Source organism: Rhinoraja longicauda, chromosome 2 (assembly GCF_053455715.1).
Source record: "Rhinoraja longicauda isolate Sanriku21f chromosome 2, sRhiLon1.1, whole genome shotgun sequence".
Classification (NCBI taxonomy): Eukaryota; Metazoa; Chordata; class Chondrichthyes; order Rajiformes; family Arhynchobatidae; genus Rhinoraja; species Rhinoraja longicauda.
In genome coordinates this window covers 32,384,560-32,412,536 of record NC_135954.1, presented here as the reverse complement: position 1 = coordinate 32,412,536, position 27,977 = coordinate 32,384,560, and the positions used below count along the sequence as shown (strand labels likewise).

General features: G+C 42.0%; 1 protein-coding gene across 2 annotated transcripts in view; it reads right to left on the bottom strand.

Annotated features, from left to right (window-relative positions):
- Positions 1-27,977, bottom strand: part of hacd1 (3-hydroxyacyl-CoA dehydratase 1) — a 44,318-nt gene that overhangs the window by 15,643 nt on the left and 698 nt on the right. Inside the window, exons 1-5 of one of the 2 annotated variants that reach the window (XM_078416578.1) lie at positions 16,021-16,133; positions 3,625-3,742; positions 3,516-3,534; positions 3,346-3,434; positions 1,864-1,985 (exon numbers count right to left, since the gene is read on the bottom strand). In XM_078416578.1, coding sequence (XP_078272704.1) covers positions 1,864-1,985; positions 3,346-3,434; positions 3,516-3,534; positions 3,625-3,742; positions 16,021-16,133 — 461 coding nt within the window. Of the gene's footprint in view, positions 1-1,863; positions 1,986-3,345; positions 3,435-3,515; positions 3,535-3,624; positions 3,743-16,020; positions 16,134-27,977 lie in introns of those variants that run through there. The other variant, XM_078416586.1, reaches the window with a different exon arrangement.

Sequence of the window (27,977 nt, the reverse complement as noted above, 5' to 3'; positions counted from 1 at the left end):
CGATCAATCTTCACGTTAAAAATATCCAATGACTTTTCCTCCACAGATTCACCACCTTCTGATTATTTTGAGGCTTTGCCCTCTGGTCCTTGACTCTCCCACTTGTGGAAACATCCTCTCCACATTCACTCTATCACTCTATCCAGGCCTTTCATTATTCGACAAGTTTCAATGTCCCCCCCTCCAGTCCAATGCCATCAAATGTTCATCATATGTTAATTTGATGGCAGGAACGGGGTACTGATTGTGAATGATCAGCCATGATCACATTGAATGGCGGTGCTGGCTCAAAAGGCCGAATGGCCTCCTCCTGCACCTATTGTCTATAACCCAGTTTGTCCTGGACTAGTTACATCGAAGCAATGGCCAAGAAGTACACACACACACACACACACACATCTACTGCCTTAGAAGGCTTAGGAAGTGTGGCATGTCCCCAACAACCCTCACTATCTGTACAGATGTGCTGCAGAAAGCATTTTTAATCGGGATGCAGTACAGCCTGTGTTGGGAACAGCTCCAACTAAGATCAGAAGAAATTGCAGAGTTGTGGATGTAGCCCAGACCATCTAGCAAACCATTCTCCCTTCCATGGACTCCGTCTACTCTTCATGCTGGCTTGGCAAGGCCAGCAGCATAATCAAGGGCCAGTCTCACCCTGGTCACTCCTTCTTCTCCCCTCTCCCATCAGACAAGAGGTACAGAAGTTTGAAAACTCATACCTCGAGATTCAAGGATAGCTTCCTCCCAGCTGTTATCAGGCAACTGAACCATCTTCTCGCCGCCTAGAGTGCGGTCCTGATCTCCTTTCTACCTCATTGGAGACCTTTGAACAATCTTTAATCTGACTTTATCTTGCACTAAATGAACCACCCTTTATCCTGTATCTGCACACTGTAGATGGCTTGATTGCAATCATGTATAGTCTTTTCTTTGATTGAATAGCTCACATCAAATATCTTTTTACTGTACCACACGTGACAATAATAAATTAAGCTAAATCTTGTTATGAACAATTCAATAAAATTGAAAAGATGAATTTTAACTATATTATTTTACCTTCAGTAGTACTTAAATCATCTTCATTCATTCAAGGGCAGGAGAGGAAAGATTAATGCCAATTCTCAGATCAATTGTTTGGGATAAAAATAATCTTTACAACATTCCTTTGTGCATTGTCGCTTTGCAACATTCTTGTTTGCTGTAATAAAATCTAAAACTTAGACTGGTTTATATTTCTAATTACAAGGAATGCTCTCCCCTTGCAATTCATAATCCAGGCATACATTGTACAAAACAGAGAACAAACCAGCATTCATTATTACCCATGGATGCAGAGTAAGACAGATGTTAAACAATTCTATTATCTTTAGCTGATGTTACTTAAACATCTGGAATACTACAATGCCTAGAAATAATAAATATGGGCATTGCAGCCATAAATGTCATCGTTTTTAAGTCATATATTCACACAGATTGGATGATTTACTCTGGCAACTCCAAATTAACAAATCATTTCAGCAAAGTTCAAAAGATTCACAGTAATACGCTAGGGATATCACAGCTGTGTAGATATCTCATGTCTAAGTCACTCAATTTATAATGAAGTAACCTTACCAAAAAGCAATTTCATTAAGTATCCCTTGATGAAATGTCAAAGACAATCTAATGCTTCGTATGAAAGTAAACAGGTGCAGGTTAAGCAATTTCATCTGAACTCACGACTCTCACAGCAAGCAGCTATTTCCTTCCATTTCACTCCAGCTAAAGCTCCATTAGTAACTGCAGCAGCCAGCATAAAACATGCAAACCTTTACTTCACACACATCACAAAGCAATACATAGGTCATCACTTTCTCCCACCTGGCCCATTTAATGAAGTAAGGCAAATGGTCGAGCAGATTGAATGTGTAATAAGAATATCGGGTAATCTCTGTCACTGCCCAAGTGACCAGGAAAAGAACGACACTCTCTTCATTCTGTATCTGCAGATTTTTATATGAAAAAAATACAAATTCAGCTAGAAAGCATGTAAATGATAAAGGGTTTAGATCTAGATTCAGAATTGCATCATTTAAAATAATATGTATACAAATGAAACCACCCGTCACAAAAGATCACAAAATGTAGCACAATGTACTGCATGTGCTGAGGCCATAACATTTCACTCCATGCGTTCCAAATAAAAAATCTCCATATTTAAATTTATATACAATAAGATATTTAATAAACAATAAGATTTTAGTTCAGAAAATGGTGGAATCACTCAACGGGTCTGGCAGTATCTGTGGAAAGAGAAACAGACTTAACATTTCAGGTTGAAAGCCCTTTATCAGAACTAGGAAAGAGAAAAATCTAAGTTAGTTTAAAGCTGCAGAGAAAGCGAAAGGAGAAATATTGAGGACAAAGGGAATATTTGGGATAGGGCAAGGTTGGAGTTGCCACGGGCCCAAATTGTAGTCGATATATTAATGGCGGCAGAGTGTGATGATATAGGAATGTAAAAATGTTGAAAATGTAGGGCTGGTGGTCCTTGTCCATTTGGAGGATGGGTGAGAATGACTTCCTGCAGTTCTAATACAGGCAGATAACAAGAGTTAACTGAAGTTGTAGAATTGGACATAGAGTCTAGAAGGATACAATGTGCCCGGGTGAAAGATTTGTTGATGCTCCTCACCTCCTTTTAGGCCTTGGTATAACAGTGCAGGTAGCCATAGACCGATAGTTCATAGTGGGATTCTCCATCCCATTCCCACTCTGACAATTACATTTATTAACTGTAGCATTTTAATAACAGTATGACCCAAAACTTGGAAGTATAGTACACTGAAACAGGACAGAAATTGGCCTCATGGTGCTCAAACACAAGTTCCTAGCCTTTGCAAATGCAAGCACTGAGGCAAGGGAGTCATAAACTTTTATGAAAGACTTGTTCAGATTATTGTGTACTTTACCACACTCTACATTTTAGGAAATAAAACAGCCTTAATATATGGTGGAGAAATTAGATGGATTTCACTGGCATGATATTGACGGGCTGCATGCTCTCCTCCAATCCTATGACTCGTGATTTTGTGAATCATGAGTCATAGGATTCATGATCACAATCACGAATCGCGATCATGATCACTGGAGTGTTTGAAGCCAATATCAGGATTCAAGTTCTCTATCTCTCAAGAGAAGTAGGTTATACCACCAACAGCAGGAATAGGGAAGTGGAGCAGACTTGTCTTTAAGGGAACTAGCATCATTTATCTGACATCCAGTTCCTTTATCTCCTCAGAGAAGCAATACAAGTAACAGGGACAAGACAAACAGGTAATTCTGTACTCAAGGTAAACTTACCGGTCTTATGCTGTGAACAACAAACCACACCATGAAAATTCTGGACAGGACTTGGACCCCAGTAACAAGCACCGAAGTACGTACCATACCTAAAACAAAATGAAAAGTTACTACACTATTAATAAAAACAAAATTCCACATTTAAAACCGTATCAATTCTGCAAACTTACCTATTCCACAGTGAACAATCTGGGGAGTAATAAAAGAAAGAAAAAGTGAGCTTATTACAAACAGGTAAAATTTGTACTGCATATAGCCAGCAAGAAAAAAAAATGTTACCTCTAGCAATGCAAATGTCTGGAAGAACTTGAGTGTCTTTTGTATATTCCTGAACAATCCTTTGTGTGTTCCTTTTTGGTAAGAAAACCGGATCATAGCCACAGCTAGTACCAGCCACCTTGAGAGAGAAAAACATCAAAAGGAAATATAAAACGCATGTTGCAAATTGAACTATACTTTTTTTAATATTAAAAATGAATAACCAACAGTAGGACAATTCTATTCTGAGGAAGTAACATCACATTATTTCTTGTTCCATTCATAGGTTGAGGAATAAGCCACAAAACTAAAACAGAAATCATTAAATTATACAGCAGGTTGGAGACCATATTCATAATTAGGAGTAATATCAGGAAGTAATTATTCACAGTAACATCAGTAGAAAAGCGATTAAAGATAGGTCAATTGTTAGTCTAACCTCTTATTAGTGCAATTCACCAAAATCCAGCACAGGAACAAGGGGCCGAGTGGGAAGGATTACAGGAAAGAGGGACTTGGCTTGTGAAGTGGGAGCATTGGAACCTGAAGCCCAGTGCCTGAAAATGGGAATCCAGCCAATAGAAGAAAGCAAAGGAATCCTGGCCTGGGTGAGTAGAAATTATAAACATCATCTGGTGAACCAGATGCTGAATCATCAGGATTTCCAGATGGTCAGATGGTGAATAATAGTGTTTTTGCTGTGTGCTTCTTCAAGTAATCGCATCATGCAGAGGTTTGACCCAACTCCTCCACAATCCAAGATGTATTTAAAGTAGAGCAATCGAGTCATACAGCATGGAAACAGACCCATTGGCTCAACCTATCCATGCCAATTAAGATGTGTATTCGAGCAAGTCCTAATTGCCTATGTTTGGACCACATCAATCTAAACTTTTTCTATCTTTGTGCTTGTCCAAAGGATGTCACTTTTAAGTTTTTCAAATACATTTAAAAATTAACGATATTCATTGCTTTACAAAATAAGATATTTGTCCAATTGGATTTGTGCGCTGATATTACATAGAAAACTCTCTTTGAACTCTTCTCACTGAAGGAACATTTGGCTCTAAGCACCAATTTTTCAGCTTTTTGATCAGGATTTCAAAGCATCTCAATTACAGAAAAGCTTTTATTTTATTTTTATTTCTTATTTGCCATTGGCTGCGTGGATTCGGTCTGAAGTTTGAGAAATCACAGCTCAAGTTGCAAATCAGCATAAACGTAGTAAAATCAAAAATATCAAATGGGACTGCTAATCCTATTCAAATACATATGGCAAAGAATGGAAAAAATGTATAACGCTGCATACTGGAGTAATGAATCAAGTGAGAAAAATAGCAACTTTACCATAATCAGTATCCAAGAGAAGACAGAAGATTTTATTCCTTCCTCACCAATATAATGTGTCCCAGATACACTGCTTGTGCTCATATCCCTCCAAATCTATCCTATCCTATCCAAATGGTTAGACTTTTATTTTTTACACAGAGTGGCGAGTGTATGGGACGTACAGCTGGGGGGTTGGTGGAGGCAAATATAATAGTGGCATTTAAGAGACTTTTGGACAGGCGCATGGATATGCACAGAGTGGAAGGATATGGATTATGTGTAGACTGATGTGTTGGTCTTGGCATCATATTCAGCACAGATATGGTGGGCCGAACAGCCTGTTGCTGTGCTGTCTCAGGTCCACTGTCCCATGTCCCAGTAGTGGGAAGGTTTGAGGAGCAAAGAGCAGCTGTTGGAAGCAAGAAAGAAGGAAGGCAGCTAGTGTGTTGCTCCCCAAGATCCCTCTGGACATCAATACTCTCATTTACTGTATACTTTTCACTTATTTGACTTCCCAAAATACATCTCATTCTTGTCCATATTAAATTCCATCTGCCATTACAACCTTCCATGTCATCTACAAGTCCATACCTCTGTTCACCTTTCTCTACTCTGCACTCTTCTGTATATGATTGACATAGAGTCCTCCTACTCTCACCAATCCCAACTACATGCCCTCCATCTTCTTTACCACACTTTCTCTCTATGCAGCCTAGAGATACAGTAATTAAAGTCCCATGCTAGATACAGGATCAGGACCCGAAACATCACCCTTTCTTTCTCTCCAGAGATGCTGCCTGTCCCACTGAGTTACTCCAACGTTTTGTGTCTATCTCAGGATCAGCTCAAGTTCTATCTCAAGTAACTGAGCTTTCTTGGGATATCTCAAACTCCAATGATATTTAACAATGAAACCAGCAACAGTACATATCCATCTCGGGTCCAACAAATTGTGATCAGACATGCATGTGAGAATTTCTTCAGCACCACAGGTTTGCCACTGTTGAATTCGTCAAAACATTAGTTGGACTATCACAGTTCAACATTCAGCACTGGTGTTCAAGGTATTATGCTGTGATCTGCCTATTGTAAACCTTCCAAAATGGAGAAATGACACACATGTCATCACAACATAATTTAGCAGACAACATATTGTTCTAAAAAATGTTGATGTTCTGAGAAATTAAAAACTAAATCAACATCCATTGTGCTGAAATAAATGGAAAGTAATTTGACTCAACCATGTTAATTACCATCACAGCATTAAGTAGAGCAAAGGTTATAATCCAAAGGCACAAAGGTGGAGAAGGACAGGACTCATCTTCAGACATCCGAAGAAGGGTCCGGACCCAAAATACGGAACCTATTCATGTTAACTTCCCAGCACAGGAAAGACCAATGGAAATGTGGATCATTCTAGGCATACAGTACAGAATTGGAGGTCCCACATCTTAGATAGGATACAAAATAATGCCTATTCTAATTATTCAGTTGGATTTATAAGATCCAATAGGAATATCTTGAAGATATTCCCGATAATCTGGCCACATTTTTTCTAAATGACAACATCACTAAAACAGGTATCACAAAATGCTGGAGTAACTCAGCAGGTCAGGCAGCATCTAGGAGAGAGGGAATGGGTGACGTTTCGCGTCGAAAACCTTCAGACTAAAACAGATTTCTCCTTGTTGCACTCCACTGTCTACAAACAGTGACTACAATTCAAAAGTATTTTGCTGGATGTAATGAGGGCCTGAGGTTGTGCAGGTTGCTTTAGAAAGTGCACATTTGAGTGTTTTTAATTGGCGATTTGATTTAAGAGCGTACAAGATGATAGGTGGCTGGATCAAAGTATTGTTCGATGGATTTAAAATGGAAAAATCAATACCTGCAGATGCTGGGAAACTGAAATAAAAGCAAAACACAGTGGAAATGCTCAGCAGATTAGGCAGCATTTGTGAAAAGAGAAACAAAATCAACTTTTCAGATTGAAGTCTCTTTATCAGGGTTTTCTTTTAACCCGTCGACATTGTTCAATATTTTTGTTTTGTATCTTGACAAATTGCAACAGTGGATGTTTAAAATTAAAAATGGATTCTCTGGCACAAATAACAAAAGTAAAACCTTAACAATAAACTAGTGATCCCACTTCTACTTTGTGAAGATGCCTTTCTGTAAGTATGTAAACTCATCGTGAGACAACAACTGTGTCCTGTTTTGGACACCTTATCTTGCCATGGAGGAAGACCAAGGAGGATTCATTAGACTGGTTCTAGTGATAGTGGGTTCTTATATGAGGAGGTATCGTATACTGGAGCTTAATACTTCCGTTTTGAGAGGATTTAGGTTTTTTTTAGTTTTAGTTTTAGATGTACAATGTAGTCGGCCCAACTAGTCCACACCGGCCTTCAATTACCTGAATGTTAGTTCTATGCTATCCCATCCTACACATTAGTGTGTAAGATGCAAGTGAATATTGGAAAAGTGCAAGATGGTGAGTGGATAGTGGCACAGTGAGAGCACAAATAAAAAGCTGCAGAGATTGAAACAAAATTCGACATAAGGAACATCAGTAAATCTTTCAATTTGGCACATCCATACTCAACAATCTCATTAAGTAACCATTTCAGCCTTGCATCTCACATGTCAGCATTCAATTCTTTTCTGATCCTTTTCTGGTAATTTCAGAATTTTCCTCTTGTATTTTCACCAATCTGGGAAATAGAGTAATCCACAAGCCAATATTAACTAAACCACTAAACCCTCCCCCCCCCCCCCCCCCCCACCCTCCTTCCCCACAAAAAAACACACACAGCCCCTTTTTACCAACACCACCAAGAATTTGCCTATTCCATCTTTCCTGCATTCTACCCTATCACGGACATTTATTTTGGAAATCAGTCAAATTATATTTTTTCCTCAATAATGAAAAGTCATCAACCAAACATTTTACCCTGCACCTCAATTTCTTTTCCATATATATTGCCTGACTTGAAGGTCCATTATTTTCTGTTTTTATTTCCCGTTTCCAACTTTTGCATTTTTTGTGCTTTTTCGTTTATTATTGGTAGTTTTGTTAATTATTCATAATGCTTGATCAATTGATTTTTATCATTTAAATAGAAGGACCAATTATATACTATTTCCAAATCAGGATAGTGTGCAACTTGGAGGGGAATTTTCAGGTAGTGGAGTTCTGATATGCTCGTAAAGAATTGAGGTGCTAAATACATTTGTGGTCCATTAGTGTGTAGGGTACACTTTTCTGAAGACATGGCCAATCTGGAAATATTTCTAACTCATTTTTTTTTGCTATAGAATTGCAGCTTCAATATCACTACATGGAATGAACATTTGAAAATATTTAAATCAGGAAATTACGGCCACCCAAATGGTTCAATGTCAAAATATACCAAATTCAGCACTTTTCTCTGAAAACGTAGGATTCTTTTTATTTTCTATGGGGTTGGAAAGAATCAACCTTCATCAGGACATCACTGGGAAAATTACAATGAACTTATAAATCACAACAATGGGGAAAAGAAAGAAGAAATGTCAAATTATTAGTTTAGTTTAGAGGTACATCACGGAAACAGGCCCTTCGGCCCACCGAGTCTGTGCTGACCAGCAATCCCAGCACACTAACACTATGCTACACACTGGGCACAATTTATAATTATCCCAAGCCACTTAGCCGACAAACCTGTATGTCTTGTGAGATGAGCTCGCGCTGCCCCCCTTCCTACTGATTTATTGAAGGTTTTCAGCGTGGCGCTGGTGTACGTCTGTGCGTATGACATCAGCACGCACGCGCGTCCTCTCCTCACTCGCACCAACGACATGGACGCCGTTAGCGGAGCCGCCCGCCCGCGATTACCGGCTCACCTCTCCTCTCTCCCCTTGCTTCTCTCCTCTCTCCCACACCCGGGAGACCCTCTCCCCGCTATCGCACAGACCCAGCGCGCCGCCGCCCTATTCGTCTCCAGTAGTCCGGGCTCGGCCACGCCACAGTAACTGCCGCGCTCCGCAGCTCCCTCCTCCTCCCTGCACGATTCGTAAGTGCTTTTCGCCGCGACCACAGGGGGGGGGGGGGGGGAGGGGGCTGATAGGGAAAGGGGGGTGGGGGAGAGTAATGGTGGGGAGCAACGGGGAGGGTGTGAGGAGGAGAGAGTGGGGGTGGGAGGAGGCAGAGTGGGACTGGGGAGGGGGACAGCGGGGGTGGGGGGTTGGTGCTGGGGGCAAGAGAGAGTAGGGGAAAGGGGTGTGCTGGGGAAAGGGGGGGGTGGGGGAGAGTAAGAGTGTGTCTGGGGGAGAGAATGGGGGGGTCTGAGAATGGGGACTGGGGAGGGGGACAACAGGGGTCGTGCGGAGGGGGCTTGGTGGTGGGGGAAAGAGGGGTACTGGGAAAAAGGGAGGTCGTGGGGAAAGGGGGGGTGTGGGGAGAGTAAGAGTGGGGCTGGGGGAGGAGAGAATGGGGGGGTGGGAATGGGCTTTGCTAGTCTATTACTAAAACTCTCATCTTGTTTGTTTGTTTGTCACTTTGTAAGTATGATTGTAGATACCCAAAATGCAGCCACAAAGGTACACGATAGTGCAACAATTTTAGGCCCACCCACTGCGGTTCAAATGGTTGTAATATTTTTTAAATTATTCACTTTTTAAACTTTAAAAATCACTTTTTAAACTTTAATAAATCCTTTTCCACTTGCCCTGCCCGTCAGCCGCCCCTGCGATGCAATACCTCCATGTTCGACGTCACAATGGGAACCCAATAGGTCCGCGTCTGCGCAGTTGGGGCCCGTTGATCTGAAACAGATGCTCCCCGACTTACGATGCTTCGACTTACGATATTTTGATTTTACGATGGTGCAAACGGCAGCGACCCGTAGCGAGCCGCAGCTCGCTTCCGGCCGCGTGATCAGGTGTATTAAATACATTTCGACTTACGATCTTTACGGGGTGAGGAGAGCTTTCCTGCTGCTGGCCGCCAAGATAGCCACCCGGGGCCAGGGTGAGTGGCTCCCTCTCTCCTTTCCTCTCCCCCTTGCCCGCCCCCGGCCCCGAGGGAGTTTTAAGCGGGGTTGCGGTGGGATGGAGTGGGTGAGTGTCGTCAGTTGGGGGAGGGTTGCCGGGCCCGCAGAAGACGTTTGGACGGACAGTTGCCGGGCTCACAGGAGAGGTTTGGGCCCAACGGGTCCACGCCCGGCTAGTTCTTTATAAATCAATGCTCAAGCTTATCATCAACTGAGAAGTTTCCAAAAGAAGGGTTCTCAAGCAGTTATACTCCTTCAGGATTGCATTAAGATGAACACTTACAATACAATACAATATATCTTTATTGTCATTGTACAGGGATACAACGAGATTGGGAATGCGCCTCCCATACGATGCAATAAATTAATTTGCTAGTCAGTATTAATTTAAACAACGCAATGAAACAAATTGGAACTGTTTTAAAACAGAATAAAGTTCAAGTAGATCTGTGCCGGTTCAGTGCGATGTGACCATCCGGCTCAGCAGGACCGGTTCATAGCAGCTATGGCCCTGGGGATGAAGCTGTTCCTGAGTCTGGAGGTGCGGGCGTAGAAGGCCTTGTATCGTCTGCCCGATGGTAGAAGTTCGAACAGACTGTTGCAGGGGTGTGAAGAGTCTTTGTGGATGCTGGTGGCTTTTCTGAGGCATCGTGTGTTGTAGATGCCCTCCAAGGCTGGTAGCTGTGTTCCGATGGTCCTCTGAACTCTATGGACTACCCGCTGAAGAGCTTTCCTCTCTGCCTCCATGCAGCTGAGATACCACACAGGGATGCCATGTGTTAGGATGCTCTCTATGATGCAGCGGTAGAAGGTTGTCAGCAGCTGTTGGGGTAGACCAGACTTTTTCAGTGATCTTAGGTAGAACAGTCGTTGCTGCGCCTTCTTGACCAGCGCAGCACTGTTATTGGACCATGTTAGGTCCTCTGAAATGCGAGTGCCCAGAAACTTGAAGCTGGACACTCTCTCCACACTGTCCCCATTGATAAAGATCGGGGCGTATTCCCCGTTGGGTGATCTACAGAAGTTGATGATCAGCTCCTTTGGGACAGGTTGTTATCAGAGCACCAGTTCGCCACGTTCTGCACCTCCGCTCTGTATTTTGTTAGATAATCATGCTAAGTCTTTGAAATGGGAATTGAACAGGAAACCTTCTAACTCAGATAATAATGCTAACAATTGAGCCACAGCCTAGGTTATGGCCACCCAACCAGAAATTGTTGGATATTTTACAATAACGATTCTATGCAGAATAGGATTTCTGCAAATCCTTCACAGTTGGGTCACGCAACACCAAATCCACTTAGTATTTCATCCATGTTAGCATGATTTTTCTTAAGATTATTGGAACACGAACAGCGTTTAAGATTATAATGTTAGCAAATGGTCAGGCTAGATTTGCATGTCTACATTTAGGTTGGGGTACATGTAATATCAATTCCAATTTCATACCCAATTAGACATCAGAAGGATGCATTGGATGTCAATTTTACAAATGATTGACATAGATAGAAAATTGTCCGAGTGACAAGAGACCGTACAAGGATAAGCTGCAAGAACACCAAATGTGACTGCTTAGGTTTTGCAGGAAGTTATTTGGGGTTCCAACAGTAACTGCATTTATAAACAAATTAGGTGATAAGTTTGAAATTGACCACTGGATCAAAATGGTGGCAATTTGTTGTGTCAATGGAATCACTATTTCAAATAAAGGACATGAATAGATTAAACTAATAAGAAAAACTGTAGCAACCAGCATTCATTCGTCATGGCTTAAAAGCAGGCAGCGAGTTAAAGAAGGGTAGATCATAACAACACATGGATTACTGTGATAAAACAGGAAGAATATGTTAGACTTGGAGAGAAATGCAACAAGGATCTGATAAAACTATTCCAAGGCTTATACCAGGATTTCAGTGAGATCCAGAGGGGTAAGCAGAAATGTTATTTACATTTTCAAGAGATTAACGGGAACTGATAATAACAAAAATAATTTTCTCAACACTTGAAGAGTCTTGGATCAGAAGCATTGTCTTAAAATCAAATGAAGAAAAAATGTGAGGTATGAAAGTCATGCACAAAATGATACAAAAATGATGTACAATTGTTCAATTTCAGTTTTGGAGTGATAAATATTTATTAGCCAAATAAAGTAAGGAGATGGGACAAAGGCAGAGGTTAAGTCACAAATCAAAGGGATAGTATTGTTCTGTTCTTATATAAGAGAACATGTAAATCAGGAAAATAGGCCTTTTACTCCCTTGACAAAGGTGTCGCACGGGTTTGGATATTGTTACATTGTAACTCCTTATAATCTAACTTTCACACAAGCAAATATCTGAAGATTTTCCAGATTTAGTTCATTAAACTTTTCACAGTTCTCATCAAAATCCTTCAGATATTTGTTTACCATTATATTTATTGCACAGACTTGTGAATACAGGCCAATTTTAAAACCAAGCCACTCACTCCACAACCTTTCCTGACCACCCGGCACCTTCCCCAGTGACTATCTCCTGCAACTGCAGGAGATGCAACATCTGTCCCTACACCTCCTCTCTCATTTCCTTACACAGACTCCAGCTTCCCTTCCAGGTGAGGCAGAGGTTCACCTGAACCTTTTCCAACCTTGCCTAATGCATTTGTGGCAATGTGGCCTCCTTTGCATTGGCAAGACCAAAACATACACTTGGCAATTGTTCCACCGAACACTTGCACTGTCTGCCAACTCTCATGGTTGTTTACTATTTTAGCTTGCCTTCCCATTCCGACCTATCTGGCCTTGGCCTACCCCATTATCAGCGTTGCCAAACCAAACTGGAGGAACACCACCTCATATTTTACAACCCAGGAGAATGAGCATGAAACTGGAGAACTCAAAGTAATATTCCCGAACCACCCCCTCTCTTTCCCCTGCCCCCCTTCCACCATCTCTTCCATCCCTTACTCCTTTCCCATCCTTCAGACGCAGATCTCCCATTGCTTTTATCCACTCTCTTTCCCCTTCTCCATCCCCTTCCATCCATACCCTTCCCTTCAGCTTTACATATCCTTATTGGCATCCTTTTTACCTCTAGCCTTTGTCATTAATCTCATCCATCTGCCAATCAATGCTACCCCCTTTCACTTGTATCCACCTATCACTTGTCGGGCTTTGTCCAATCCCCATCTCTCTTTTGCATTTCTCTTGTCCAGCTTTCTTCCCCTCTCCAATCAGTCTGAGGGTTCACAACGCGAAACATTGTCAGTCCATCTCCTCCACAGATGCTTCTGACCTGCTGAGTTCCTCCTGCACTTTGTTTTTAGCTCAAGATTCCAGTATCTGCAGTTCCTTGTGTTTCCAAAAGAGAGCATACCTGCTTAATGACTGTTGTCCATATTCTATGCTCATAAGTCATAGAAACAGACCATTCAGTTTACGGTTGGTATCAGCCCTCAAGGTTCTTTTTCACTTCAATTACACTTTGCACATTCTTCCCTCCTCCATTTTCCCCATCAACTCCTGCAGATTCTTCCATTCGCTTACACACATGGGGGCAAATTAATCTACCAATACACATACATCTTTGGCATGTGGGATGAAATCCCAGAAGAAACACACAAAGGGAGAATGCGTAATCTCCACACGGAAAACATCAAAGTTCAAATCTGAATCAGGGTCATTGAACAACAAGGCAGCAGCTCCACTAGCCACACTAATAAAATCAGATAATGTTGGAAACACTCAACAGGTCAGGCAGAATCTGTGGGAAGGGAAACAGTTCATTAACTTTTCATGTCCTGGATTCTTCATCAGAACTAGAGGCATCGCTGCTCTATTCTATTTCTCACCAAGTCCCAGCCACCTCATTATCGCCATCGTAGCTGCCAAGAGGATAATGCCACAAGTACACAATTTTTTGCCTTACATTTAAATTCCTTCTTGTTCCTATCCAGCATTTTCTTGATAGTCTCATCCAGTCGGACAACCATCCAAACCATCAGATCATCTAACTCTGGATATGTAAATCACTACTATCACCACCATCTTATCTTCTCCAATCCTCCACATCATGCTGCTGCTGCATAAGAACTTGGTGAGACCACCTTTGGAATACTGTGTGCAGTTTTGGTCACCCGACTATTATCATTCCGCTGGAAAGGTTGCAGAAAATATTCACAGACATTACCAAGATTTTAAAATCTTTCCCTCACGCTCAAGGAAAGAGTGGTGTATAAACATAAAAACAAACTGCCACAGGAAACTGTAGTGCCAGGTACAATGGCACCATTGAAAAGACATTTGGATTGACACATGGATAGAAAAGGTTGGGAGGGATATGGGCCAAGTGACAAATGGGATTAACTCAGTTGTCAAACCTGGTCAGCATGGATGAATTGGGCTGAAGGGTCTGTGTCCATGCAGCACAAGTCAATTACTCTATGAATATGTCTTCCTTCCTTCCAGATTTCTTGTGTTCTCCGACATGTTTAAAGTCATTACACAAATAGGTATCTATAATAACATTTAAGTGTGTTTTGTATCTAGGTCACCGTTGCTTTTATCCAGAGAGTTGTGAATCTGTGGAATTCTCTGCCACAGAAGGCAGTGGAGGCCAATTCATTGGATGTTTTCAAGAGAGTTAGATTTAGCTCTTAGGGCTAAAGGAATCAAGGAATATGCAGGAAAAAGCAGGAACAGGGTACTGATTTTAGATGATCAACCATGATCATATTGAATGGCAGTGCTGACTCAAAGGGCTGAATGGCCTACTCCTGCACCTATTTTTCTATGTTTATATCTTTCTGTCCTGATCTTAATATCAAAATGAAAGTCCATGCTTTAGACTGATACAATATGAAAAACTTCAAATAATATATACATACATTCATACATCATAACACACCTTGGTTTCATGACTGAACATAGACTCATACAACATGGAAAGAGGATCTTCAGCTCAACTTGTCCATTCTGACAAAGATGCCCCAACAACATTAATCCCACCTGCCTGCATTTGGTCCATATATCCCTCTAAACCTTTCATGTCCACGTGCCCGTCTTTTAAATGTTGGAAAGCGCTTGCCTCAATTACGTCCCGTCAGCTTTTACTGTATATCCACCCCCACAAAAAGTTGCCCCTCAGGTTCCTATGAAATCTTTCCCCACTCACCTCAAACCTATGTTCTCTGATTCTTCATTCCTCTACTAATGGTAAGAGGCGGTGGGTGCATTTACCACTATCTATTCTCCTCATAATCTTCTACACCTCCAAGATCACCCTCTACAAGGTCTCTTGTGTAAATCTCAAAAAGACCACGACGTTTTGCAAATGAAACCAAACTGTGTGTTGAAGTTATATCAATTAAGGCAACTGAACGGCTCGTTAAAAAAAGAATTAAGCAATTTCATATGCAATAAAACAGAGATTTCAGAATAACAAACTTAAAATTAAAGTGTGCTCTAATGACATTGTGAAACGAGCAAGTGAATCCGATAAACTGATTTCTATAGTCTGGTTTCCAAGCAATACAACGCGTGCAACACAGCAGAATGGGTAATAAAACGCACCGCAATAACTGTTGGACAAATGACAAACAGGTTCATGTTTAGTGTCCTTTTTATAGATCTCGCGTACAAATTAATGGCCTGCTCGACTGAGATGCAAGCTGGGGAAATCCGCCGAGGAAAGCAGAACAATCTCCCCGAGGGCATGCCCCCTGACCACACAGTGTCAGTCTATACTTAACAGTTGCGATGAAAGATGACGCACCTTCTGTGATCAACCAAATATGGAAATGCTAGACTAACCAGGCACTCCTTCATTCAACTCCAGCAAGGCACCCACCAACAAAATCCCACATTCATTTTTCTATTTTGCCCTTTAAACACACATCAAAGCGGGCTAATCAATCGGGATCTCTGCAGAAAAGTTTGTGCAAAACGCTCAATCCTTAAAGGAACTTGTACTGGAAAGAAGTCGTTGCTCCAAAATAGCTTGCCTGCCTGCCTTTGCAATTGGAAAACGCTCTGACTGATTTTGCAACGCAGAGTCCAGGCATTCAAGCTGTTACTTACCCAGCGGTCATGGCAATGTTGTAGAACGTCAGCCAGGCAGTGGCCAGATTCGACAGCTTCTTCTTGCTCTCCTTCTCTTCCACCACCACGCCATCCTCCTCACGGGGCGCCATGGTACTTACTAGCTGACTAAGTCAAGAAAGTTCAGAACAGCTGAAGCCGGCAGCGGCCGCGCGCCTCGCTCGCCCCCGGGAGACCCGCGGCCGCGCGCACTCGCTCGCCCCCCGGAGACCCGCGGCCGCGCGCTGCAAGAGCAACATTTTTTTGCAAAAATATTTTGTAACCACCCAATTCTTACATTCTTTTCATCTAACAATACCCCGCTTTTCAGGCTTTAGTCGATGCATTTTGGTAACTGTATTTATCTGGAATGTTACACTTTTGTTTGCAATGATAGCTGCTAAATTTATATTTTGCGATACGGATAAACGATTTTAAAGTCCTTTCTGTACAAGTTGACCAAAGCATCTAATGCCTCCATTTAATGCCTCCAGACTGTCATCATCTCCCGGACCTGAATTCACTATCTTCCAGGTGCTCCTCTATGGCGAAGAGAGACAAGAAGAATTCATTTAGAACTTTGACTACATCCCTTGGCTGCACATATCTGTTATTTTGTCCATTTGGAGCCTCTTTGGTCAACGAATGGTTCCACTCTTTCTCTGGCTACCTTCTTGCTCTTGATATAGTTATATAATGTCCTAGGATTCTCCTTAGTCTTTTTTGCTAAGGGTATTTCACGGCCCCTTTTTGCCCAGCTAATTCCTTTCTTAAATTATCTCTTACGTCCTCCATATTCCTTGAGACTTAGTTTTCTACTCCTGTCCTATGTTTCCTTTTTTTTCGTGATCAAACCTTAAACATCTTCAAACTTTGCCTTTCGCCCTTACCAGAATGTACTGAACCTGAACTCTTACTCTTTGTTAAAATGATAAAATGATTCCTCTTGTTAACCATTTGTGTTGCACACAAATATCTGCTTTCAATATAATTATACTACATCATCTGTTGCACTATTGGCTTCAGCTTTTTCCCAATTTAGGACCTTAACTTGAGGATCAAACGTATCACTTTCCATAACTATCTTGAAACCTACAAAATATTGTTCACACAGCATGTTTCCCCACTGACACTTCCATCATCTACCAAGTTTAATTTCCAAAGATAAGGTTCAGTACTACCTGTCTTTAATAGGACTCAAAACAACAACAGTTCAACAGTTCAACAGAGCTTTATTTGTCATTCGGTACCAAGGTACCGAACGAAACTACATAGCAGTCACACACAAAAAAGAACACAAGACACATGACCCCAACACATAACGTCCATCACAGTGACTCCAAACACCCCCTCACTGTGATGGAGGCAACAAAACTTCCACTCTCTTCCCCACGCCCACGGACAGACAGCTCGTCCCCGACCGACCCGCACAGTCCCCGCAAGGGGATGGAAGTCCCCGCGGCCGAGTCGCACCGGGCGCTGAAACGTCTCGCGGCCGAACCGGGCGGTGGAAGGCCCCGCGACCGAGCCATTGTCTCAAAGTATTTCTTAACACATTTGACAAATACCACTCCACTTGCACTAAGGCAATGCCAGTCAATATGAAAATCCTCCTCTAATATGATCTCATTGTGCTTACACCTTTCTGAGATAAACTTACTTATCTCTTTGTGTAATTCCGTTTGTGTAATTGAGAGATATATAATATAACCCAAGCAGTAATCACCCCTCTTATTCCTAAGATGTATCCACATGGCCCATATGAAGTCCCTCTGAGGTATCCTCTCTCAGTATCACTGTGATCTTCTCTCTAATGTGTAGTGTGACTCCTCTTTTACATCCCCATTTGCCATGCCTGAAACTTCTATACCCTGTCATATCAAGCCAGTCCTCAACCATGTTCTTGTGATTGCAAAAGTATTCATATTCAATACTTTAATTATTTATGGATTTTCTTTATTTTTATCTGCCAATATATTTCATACCCTCTATTTGCTTTCTTAATTTCCCCTTTGATTTCATCCCAACATTTCCATATTCCACTTGGCTTTCTACTCTGTTGAGTTCAGTGTCTCATGTAAACACCCCTTTTTATGCCTAACTAGACCAAGTAGACCCATTGGGCCCAAACCTCTCCTGTATTGGTGCAGCACCCTATCCTCCCCCACTCCCTCCTCCCCTCTCCCCCTCCCCTCTCTCCATCCCTCACCCCCTTCCCCTCCCCCCCTCAACCCACCCTTATCACCCCCTCCCTCCCTCCCTCCCCCTCCCCCCTTCCCCTCCCCCCTTCCCCTCCCCCTTCCCTCCCCTCACTCCATCCCCCTCAACCTCCCTACCCCCTCCCTCCCTCCTCCCCCCTCCTCTCCCCTCATTCACTCCCCCTCCCTCCCCTCCCTCTCTCCCCCCTCCCTTCCCCCCCACTCTCTCCCCCCCCCCCACTCTCTCTCCCCCCCCTCCCTTCCTAGGAGATAGATATAAACTTTAAAATGAAAATAACTTAAAAAATATAACACCGATTTCAATGACACGTCTTCCATTAGCACGAAAGAGACGACGGTGAGTAAGTTGAGCCGAAAATTGTCGCGCTACCATGTACCATTTTGGCTGTAGTTCAGGAACAAACAAACAAACAAATAAGAGTTTTAGTATATAGATGTTGCCCTCTCTGTGTATCATCGAAGCTCAGTAAAGTAGGAACATGAGGAGCTCATTCAATGGTTCAAACCTACCTCACCATTCAAGATGATCCTGGCTGATCCTTTATCTTAATACCATGTTACTGTTCCCTCCCCATATTTCTTGATGCATTGTGTGTCTTCAAATCTTTCTATCTCATTCTTAGATATATTCAATGATTCAGCATTCACAGTCTTCTGTGCAAGAGAATTTCATAGTTTAACCACCCTTTGAATAAAGATATTTTTCCTTATTTCATTATTAAATACCTTAACCCAAACCTTGAGATTATAACTCAGGATGATCCTTCTGTCATACATTTTATTTTATTGCAATAATTATTCAATTTGCCAATGTGGCAAATGCATTCAGTTCATCTGTCCTCTTCATAAAGTCAGGTTTGTAGATACATAAAATTAAGTAGATACATAAAATTAAGCATATTAGATTCCTTCCCAACTATTTTTACTCCACCTTACAAGTTTACTCACTAATTTTGTTTTCCATTCCAATTCTGCTTTATCCCCAGCTAAATCTATGCTTAGCTTTCCATTATCCTTTTATCTTAGTTTAGCTTCTCCCAATCAAAATGATCATACTTGCAAGCAAGGTTTTGGTCCTGGTCCTGTTGAGGTGCCACTGTCTGGCACGTGCAGGTCTCATCTTCCACTGAACTGGTTCAATGTCCCAATATTCTAAATCCCTCCATCTATCCCATCTCGCTAAGTAAGTATTAATCTGCATTATCCACCTCTCACTGACATGTGGCAACGGGAGTAACCCAAACATTACTGGCTTTGAGAGCCTGCTTTTTAATCTCTTCTCTAATTTGTTAAAATCTGCTTTGTCCTCTTTTTCACTCGTGCTGTTGGTACTGGAATTGGCTTCACCTCCAGAATGTTCTGTCCCCACTCAATGACAATCTTGACCCTGGCACTAGAGAGGCAACATAACATCCTTTAATTATAATTAGGACTGCAGAATACCTGTCTACTTCCCTCAATAAAAATCCCCCATTGTGGAGGCTCCCAAGGGTCAGGCCACTCCCATATCGAACCTTCCAGCACAGTGATGGACAGGTCCGGGGGTGGCTCCCAGCTGCAGAGATAATCCGGGGGTGGCTCCCAGCTACACAGATAAGTAGCAGGGATTTTGGCGGGAGCCCAGTCTTCAGTCTCTCACTGAAGCGGAGAGTAGTGAGCTGTGATTAAAGCCTCTACAGAATTTGCCTGGCTCCTCGCCTTCATTCCGGGCTTTCTCAAGCACCCGCAACACCATAACCATTATTGTCTCTTCTATATAACTGTGACATGCTGCTATGGTCTTGGGTGGTGCCTTGCTCTCTTGAGGAAGTTAGTCCCTGGCAATATTAAGAATCAAATGCTGATATATAGCAAGATTTCTTCAAGACCTATCTGCCAGCATTTTTAGAAATATAGAAACATAGAAAATAGGTGCAGGAGGAGGCCATTCCGATTCATTGTGATCATGACTGATCGTCCACAATCAATAACCCGTGTCTGCCTTCTCCCCATATCCCTTGATTCCACTAGCCCCGAGAGCTCTACCTAACTCTCTCTTAAATCCATCCAGTGATTTGGCTTCCACTGCCCTCTGTGGCAGAGAATTGCACAAATTCACAACTCTCTGGGTGAAAAAGTTTCTTCTCACCTCAGTTTTAAATGGCCTCCCCTTTATTCTAAGACTGTGGCCCCTGGTTTTGGACTCGTCCAACATTGGGAACATTTTTCCTGCATCTAGCTTGTCCAGTCCTTTTATAATTTTATAAGTTTCCATAAGATCCCCTCTCATCCTTCTAAACTCCAGTGAATACAAGCCTAGTCTTTTCAATCTTTCCTCGTATGACAGTCCCGCCATCCCAGGGATCAATCTCGTGAACCTACACTGTAGGAGATCAAAACTCTACACAATAGACCAAAACTGTACACAATGTACAGTTGTTTGGGTCTCTGTTCCTTCCTGCCTGCAATTTCTTGAAGGAACATCCTGAGGCATGCCATCTACTACAGATTATTACGTACTTTGAGAAAGACTGCAAAAGGTTGCATCATGAAGGAATTTGAGGGTCCCCAAATATGAAACACAGAAAGCACAGGCGCAGGTAACACAAATGGATGGGAGAGCTGTGTACCCAAAGGAGGAGAGGGAGAGATAACACATACTGAACAGAAAACGTGATGGGAAAGACTGCAGGATTGGGTGGTCTGTCAACACATGGCGCAGTTGCTACCAATCTGTAACAATGGCCCACACGCACCTTCCTAACCACAGTGCAGTCCAGGGCCCACACCTCAGCACTTTGCAGCTGCACCATTCACTGCCCCCCTCATACCAGTACTCACAGGAAGCCTCCCACATGAATCTGTGAGGCAATCCACTGCTGGATTCATGCCAGGCTCCCTGCTTAACAGTATGTGCTGTAGCAGCAGTGGAGGTTAGCTCCTAGTTCACAGCACTGAATTGTTGTGGAGAAGCAGGTTGTGTACCAGTTTGCCAGCGCAGCAGCACTGTATCTCTCTGTACACAATACAATAACGATTCTTTTTAGTAATTGGTTCTATTAATGTTCTTGTTCTTGGAAATGTATCCTGAGTACCAAGCAAGGACAAGTGCATTAAATATATATGTCCATTTTATGCATCAAGCTAGAACCTTGTCTGTCCAGTGTCAGGTGTTTCTGCAGAATAAAGTTCTGCAATGCCAAACAAGTCATCATCACAGGCGTTCCCACTTATAAAGAGGAATAATGAGAAAGTTTATAAACTACAAGTGTGTGTTCAGCACCTCTTCACTTGGAGTGAGCAAATGTGAACATGGTTTTAGCTTTCCTGTTCTGAAGCAAGAATTCACCTGCACAGCTGCAATGATGCCTCCTAATATTCATCAACATCAAGAATGTGATGGGTAACAGAAGACAACAGTATTATGGGCCTTTCTTTTTCGACTATCTAAACCAATTGCCTGCATTCCCATGTAGGCGTTTGAAAAGATTATAATGTGTTATGAATGAGATCCCTTCAATGGTCCCAAACCTTTTGAAAAGCCTTCAATCCTGTGAAATGTGATGAACCTCCTTTTGCTAAGATGGGGCATGGAAATGCTGATAAACTCAGAAACCATCAGAAAATGGGATCCTTGTCAAGGTGAACAGAGGCCCTCCCAAAATCCATCTAGTGCCTGAACCATACTGTACAACCCTATCTCAACATTGAAGCACTATGCACTTTCTATAGGTTGCACCATGTACTTCGACAATAGACTAGTTACCTCGTATACCTCGGACTTTGCTGGCTTTACCTTGCACTAAATGTTATCCCCTCATCATGTATCTATAACACTAAATGGCTCGATAGTAATCATGTATTGTCTTTCCGCTGACTGGATAACACACAACAAAAGAGTGAGCTGGATAGAGCTCTTAAGGATAGCGGAGTCAGGGGGTATGGGGAGAAGGCAGGAACGGGGTACTGATTGAGAATGATCAGCCATGATCACATTGAATGGCGGTGCTGGCTCGAAGGGCCGAATGGCCTCCTCCTGCACTTATTGTCTATTGTCTAAAAGCTTTTCACTGTACCTCGGTTCATGTGACAATAAACTAAACTGAATAACAGATAATTTATCATATTATTGTTTATTGTATATTTATTGTTGTGATATATCTTAATGCGCATGTAAAGCTACAGGTCGTAGGTTTCATTGTTGTTCATGGTACATATGCCAATTAAACACTCTTGATTCTTGACTCTTAACTTGACACACACTAGCTGACATCACACGAGTCATGGAGACATAGATGATGCAGCACGGAAATAGGTCATATCATATCATATATATACAGCCGGAAACAGGCCTTTTCGGCCCACCAAGTCCGTGCCGCCCAGCGATACCCGCACATTAACACTATCCTACACCCACTAGGGACAATTTTTACCTTTACCCAGCCAATTAACCTACATACCTGTACGCCTTTGGAGTGTGGGAGGAAACCGAAGATCTCGGAGAAAACCCACGCAGGTCACGGGGAGAACGTACAAACTCCTTACAGTGCAGCACCCGTAGTCAGGATCGAACCGGAGTCTCCGGCGCTGCATTCGCTGTAAAGCAGCAACTCTACCGCTGCGGGTCCTTCGGGCCATCTTGTCCATACTGCCCAAATGGTATACAGGGCCAGTCTCATTGGCCTATACATTTGGACCATAGCCTTCTAAACCCTCCCCATCCATATATCTACCCAACTGCCTTTTAAAAGTCGTAATTAATAGTTTCCTCTGGCAGCTCATTCCAAGTAAGGACTGCCCTCCTGAGTGAAAATATTGCCCCAAAGGTTTCTCTTAAATCTCTCCCCTCCTATGTTAAGCTCCTTCCCTCAAGTGCTAGATCCTGTACCCTGGGAAAAAGACTGACTGTTCACTTTATCCATGCTCCTCATACACTTCAATGAGATCACCCCTCAGCCTCATGCGTTCCAAAGAAACATGTCGCTGCCTAGCTAATCTCTCCCTATAATTCAAGCCCCCAAGCCCAGGTAACATCTTGGTGGACCACTTCTGCACCCTTTCCAATTTAATGATATCATTCCTATCGCTGGGCAACCAGAACTGCACACAGTAATTCAAGTATAGTTTCACCAACGACTTGGACAGCTGCATCATGATGTCCCAAGTTTTGTACTCAAGACTAATCCCAATTAAGGCAAGCATGAGGTGTGATCTCCTTTGCGCAAAATTATCCTGATTCCTCCTAATGCTAAACACCTTTTTTTTTACCACAATGTACATCTGACTCTTCAGGGCTCTATCAGTTATTTTATACATTTTTTCCTGGTTTGACATAGCAAAGAACAAAACTTCACACTTCTCAGAGTTACATTTAATTTGACATTCCTTGGCCCACCTTCTCAACTGATCTAGATCAAATGTAAGGGGAAGGTATGTGGTTGAAAACAAGACCTTTAACAGCATTGATGTGCAGAGGGATCTTGGGGTCCAGGTCCATAGCTCCCTGAAAGTGGTAACACAATATATAGAGTGGTAAAGAAGGCATATGGTAGGCTTGCCTTCATTGATCAGGGCATTGAGTAGAAGAGTCAGGATGTTATGAAAAGCTCTATAAGACTTTGAAGTTTTGTGTGCAGTTCTGCTCGCCCCATTACAGGAAGAATGTGGAGGCTTTGGAAAGGGTGCAGAAGAAGTTTATCAAAATGTTGTCTAGATTAGGAGGTATTAGTCTGAAGGAGAAGTTGAACAAACTTGGATTCTTTCTCTCGAAGGCTGGAGGTTGAGGGGAGACCTGAACCTGGTGGTGTGGGAATTCAGGCTTCTGTAATTCATGTCATGTGGTAACAGTTAGAAGAGGGTATGGTCCAGATGGTGGGGATCCTTGATAGATGCAGAACCTCTTGGCGATGTTTTCGATGGAGGGGAGGGTTGTGCCTATGAAGGGGCAGGGCTGAGTCTACCACTCCCTATAGCCTCTTGCATTCCTGTGTGTTGGCATTTCCATACCAGGCCGTGATGCAACCAGTCAGGATACTTTCTATCATACATCAGTGGAAGTGTGTTAGGACATTTGGAAACATACAAAAAAAATCTCTTTAAATCTCCAAGTAAGTAAAGGCACTATCCTATTATTATCATGGACTTTTGGACATGAACCGATTAGATCAATGAGGATAACGATGCTTATTTAACTTGTTGGTTCACCAAGTATGTAAGACCATCTCATTCAGACCTTGTTCGCGTATAAGGCTAAGAGTAAACGGCAATGAAGCATTTATTATATTGAATATGATGGATATAAATAAGTTTGTATTTATCAAGAGAGCCTGCTATGATCTATGTCTAGAAATTGAACTTACCGTTATAGACAATAGACAATAGGTGCAGGAGTAGGCCATTCGGCCCTTCGAGCCAGCACCACCATTCAATGTGATCATGGCTGACCATTCTCAATCAGTACCCTGTTTCTGCCTTCTCCCCATACCCCCATATGATGTACTAAAATGGCATTGTTTAGAGTGCTAATGCCCAATTGGGTACTTCACAAAAAAACGGCAAGATTGAGCTTGAACACATGCTTAAATAAAAAGCAGTAAGGTGATTTTCATTCAGATTTAGGCATTATCATATCATATCATATATCATATATATACAGCCGGAAACAGGCCTTTTCGGCCCTCCAAGTCCGTGCCGCCCAGTGATCCCCGTACATTAACACTATCCTACACCCACTAGGGACAATTTTTACATTTACCCAGCCAATTATCCTACATACCTGTACGTCTTTGGACGTCATAAAGGAACGCAAAATGAGAGGGGATCTTATAGATACATATAAAATTCTTAAGGGATTAGGCAGGCTAGATGCAGGAAGAATGTTCTCGATGTTGGGGGAGTCCAGAGCCAGGGGTCAGAGTTTAAGAATAAGGGGTAGGCCATTTAGGACTGAGATGAGGAAAATTATTTTCATCCAGAGAGTTGTGAATCTGTGGAATTCTCTGCCAGACAAATTTTGTTCAGACGTCTGAAGAAGGGTCCTGACCCATAACTTTACCCATCCTTTTTCTCCAGAGATGCTGCCTGACTCATTAAGTTACTTCAGCACTTTGTGTCTATCTTTGGTATAAACCAGCATCTGCAGTTTTTTGTTTCTGCATAATGGCAGAGATGTAAAATAAAGTGTCTGCAACGTGACACTAGTGTTTCACTTAAATACAATCATTTAGGAACTGTAAATAGTCATTTTTATGCTGATTACAGAGAAAGAGACCATAAAGAACTTATTTCCATGGAAACTATAGACAAACTGCAGAAAAGGCACCATGGAGAGAGGGCACAGACAAAAATCTGGATGAAATGGATAACAGCACCCCCCAGGGTATATAACAACACCCTGTGATCCAATGTTTGAAGAGGTTCTGTGCTGTGTGGAGCTCCAACCCATTGTGAGACATGAGCTAATCAGTCTCACAGACACCACAGCTTTTTGGACTATGGTGCATAACATCGAAATATTGCAAATATTTTTGGAAAACAGTTATGTTTTTTTCCATAGATTTCGAGGAATGAAAAGCTGAAACATAGAAAATAGGTGCAGGAGTAGGCCATTCGGCCCTTCGAGCCAGAACCGCCATTCAATGTGATCTGACAGATGATCTGAGGAAAACATTTCACTTTCTTCACATCTCTGCTGTTTTGCTGCAGAATTGTTTTATTTATGACATATAAGCAAAGTTTGCAGGTTGTAAATTTTGCACCAAATCAGATTCGTAGTTGTGAAAATTGCTGTGACTGACACCAGACAAATGTCAACTGTGCTAAGCGGACTTGTGCAAAGAAACCCCCAAACCAATTTCCAGACAAAATTCTAACTACTGGGAATGATTACTAATGTGAACTAACCTCGGGAAAATTGCATTGATTGTATTTTTAAAAAATGCACAAATGGATCTATTTGAATTAAGTCAAATAGCATGAATTCCATAAAAAGAAAATAATTATTTTGCCACTTTATGTAGATCCAGTCTGGGAGTTATCTTTTTCAACCAGCTTAGTTAATGGTGGTGCTGTTGGGCCATTTTTAATGTTGTGTACGAGAGACCCCTTACATTCTGCTTCATCTGTTCTTAATGGTTCTTTGAAAAAGTGTGCAACATTGAAGGAATACTGCAGGTGAAGCAGAATGGTTGGTGATAATAAGCAGCTTTCTCTCTGTGTATTTTACCTTACGCTATGTACTTTTTGAGGGCTGGGGTTAATTAAAAAAAACTTCCAAGGACTCTCCTTTCCAAATGCATTTCACATTTTTTCCTGAAGAAGGGTCTCGACCCAAAGCAGTATGGGATGTATTCAAGCATCAGTCTTGATTATGTCCACAAATCCCAGTGGAGAAGCTGAGGGAAAAGTTCAAGATATGGGACAAAAATGCAGAGTGTAAAAGAAATCTTGGCACGCTGGGCATTAAATTTGTTGCTTGGACAGAGGGCATTGACCAGATTATGAGGATGGAAAAACTGGAAGAAAATATAGATAAAGTGAACCAAGAGGTTTCCAGGTTGGGGAACCAAGAACTGGAGGGCATAGGATTAAAGTGAGAGAGTGAAGGTTTAATAGGAACCTACAGGGCAACATTTTCACATAGAGGAAGAGGTTGCGGCAGTCACAATTTTACAACATTTAAGGGACATTTGGACAGGTACATGAATAGGAGAAGTTTAGAGAGATATGGGCCAAACGTGTGTCAGTTGGACTAACCTAAATGGGCATCTTAATCAGCATGGACGAGTTGGGCTGAAGGGTCTGTTACCGTGCTGTATGACTTGTTGACTGTAAAGGACAGTCCTTACAAATCGTGAGGTGGGTGACATATAAACAATATAATTGTAGAGGTTTGGGGGTAAAGAGAGGTGGGGAAAGCATAATGCTAACACAAGCCTAAAATAAATTAGAAGAATTTGATAATTCATCGCTATTCCTTTGCAAACATTGGACTTTGAGAAACTGGTGTGCAACAGTGCCGAGAACTATATTCTGCACTCTGTATCTTCCCCTTTGCTCCACCTATTGTACTTGATTTGGCTTGATTGTATTTATGTATTGTGTTATCTGATCTGATTGGATAGCACACAAAACAAATATTTTCAATGTAGCTCGGTAAATTTGACAATAATAAAACGAGACCTAAAATGAAGCCTAAAATCAGGATCAAAACACACAAGTTGAACCACAATAGAATAGAGAATCGGTTCAAACTGCAAGCCAGTGATATAAATATTGATTTCTCTAACTTCAGGTAGCCTCAGCATTCCCTCTCTCTCTATCCCTCCCCCGCCCAAGTCGCACTAGCTTCTAGTTTTTACTCAACTGCTAACAAAGGTGTTTACTTTATTACCGTTACTTTTTTGCATATCTTTCATTCATTCTCTACATCATCGTCTATATCTCTTGTTTCCCTTATCCCTAACCAGTCTGAAGAAGGGTCTCGTCCTGAAACGTTACCCATTCCTTCTCTCCAGAGATGCTGCCTGTCCCGCTGAGATACTCCAACATTTTGTGTCTATCTTCAGGCAATAACAACGTTAGGCTGAGTTACTCCAGCATTTTGTGAATAAATCGATTTGTACCAGCATCTGCAGTTATTTTCTTATAATAAGATGTGTAAACATGGTTGGAAGACAAAAGCGAGAGAGGTAGTCATTGATGAAGGATTTCACAACGACCCAAATGACTCTTTGGGGTCATACATACATTTCACCGTTA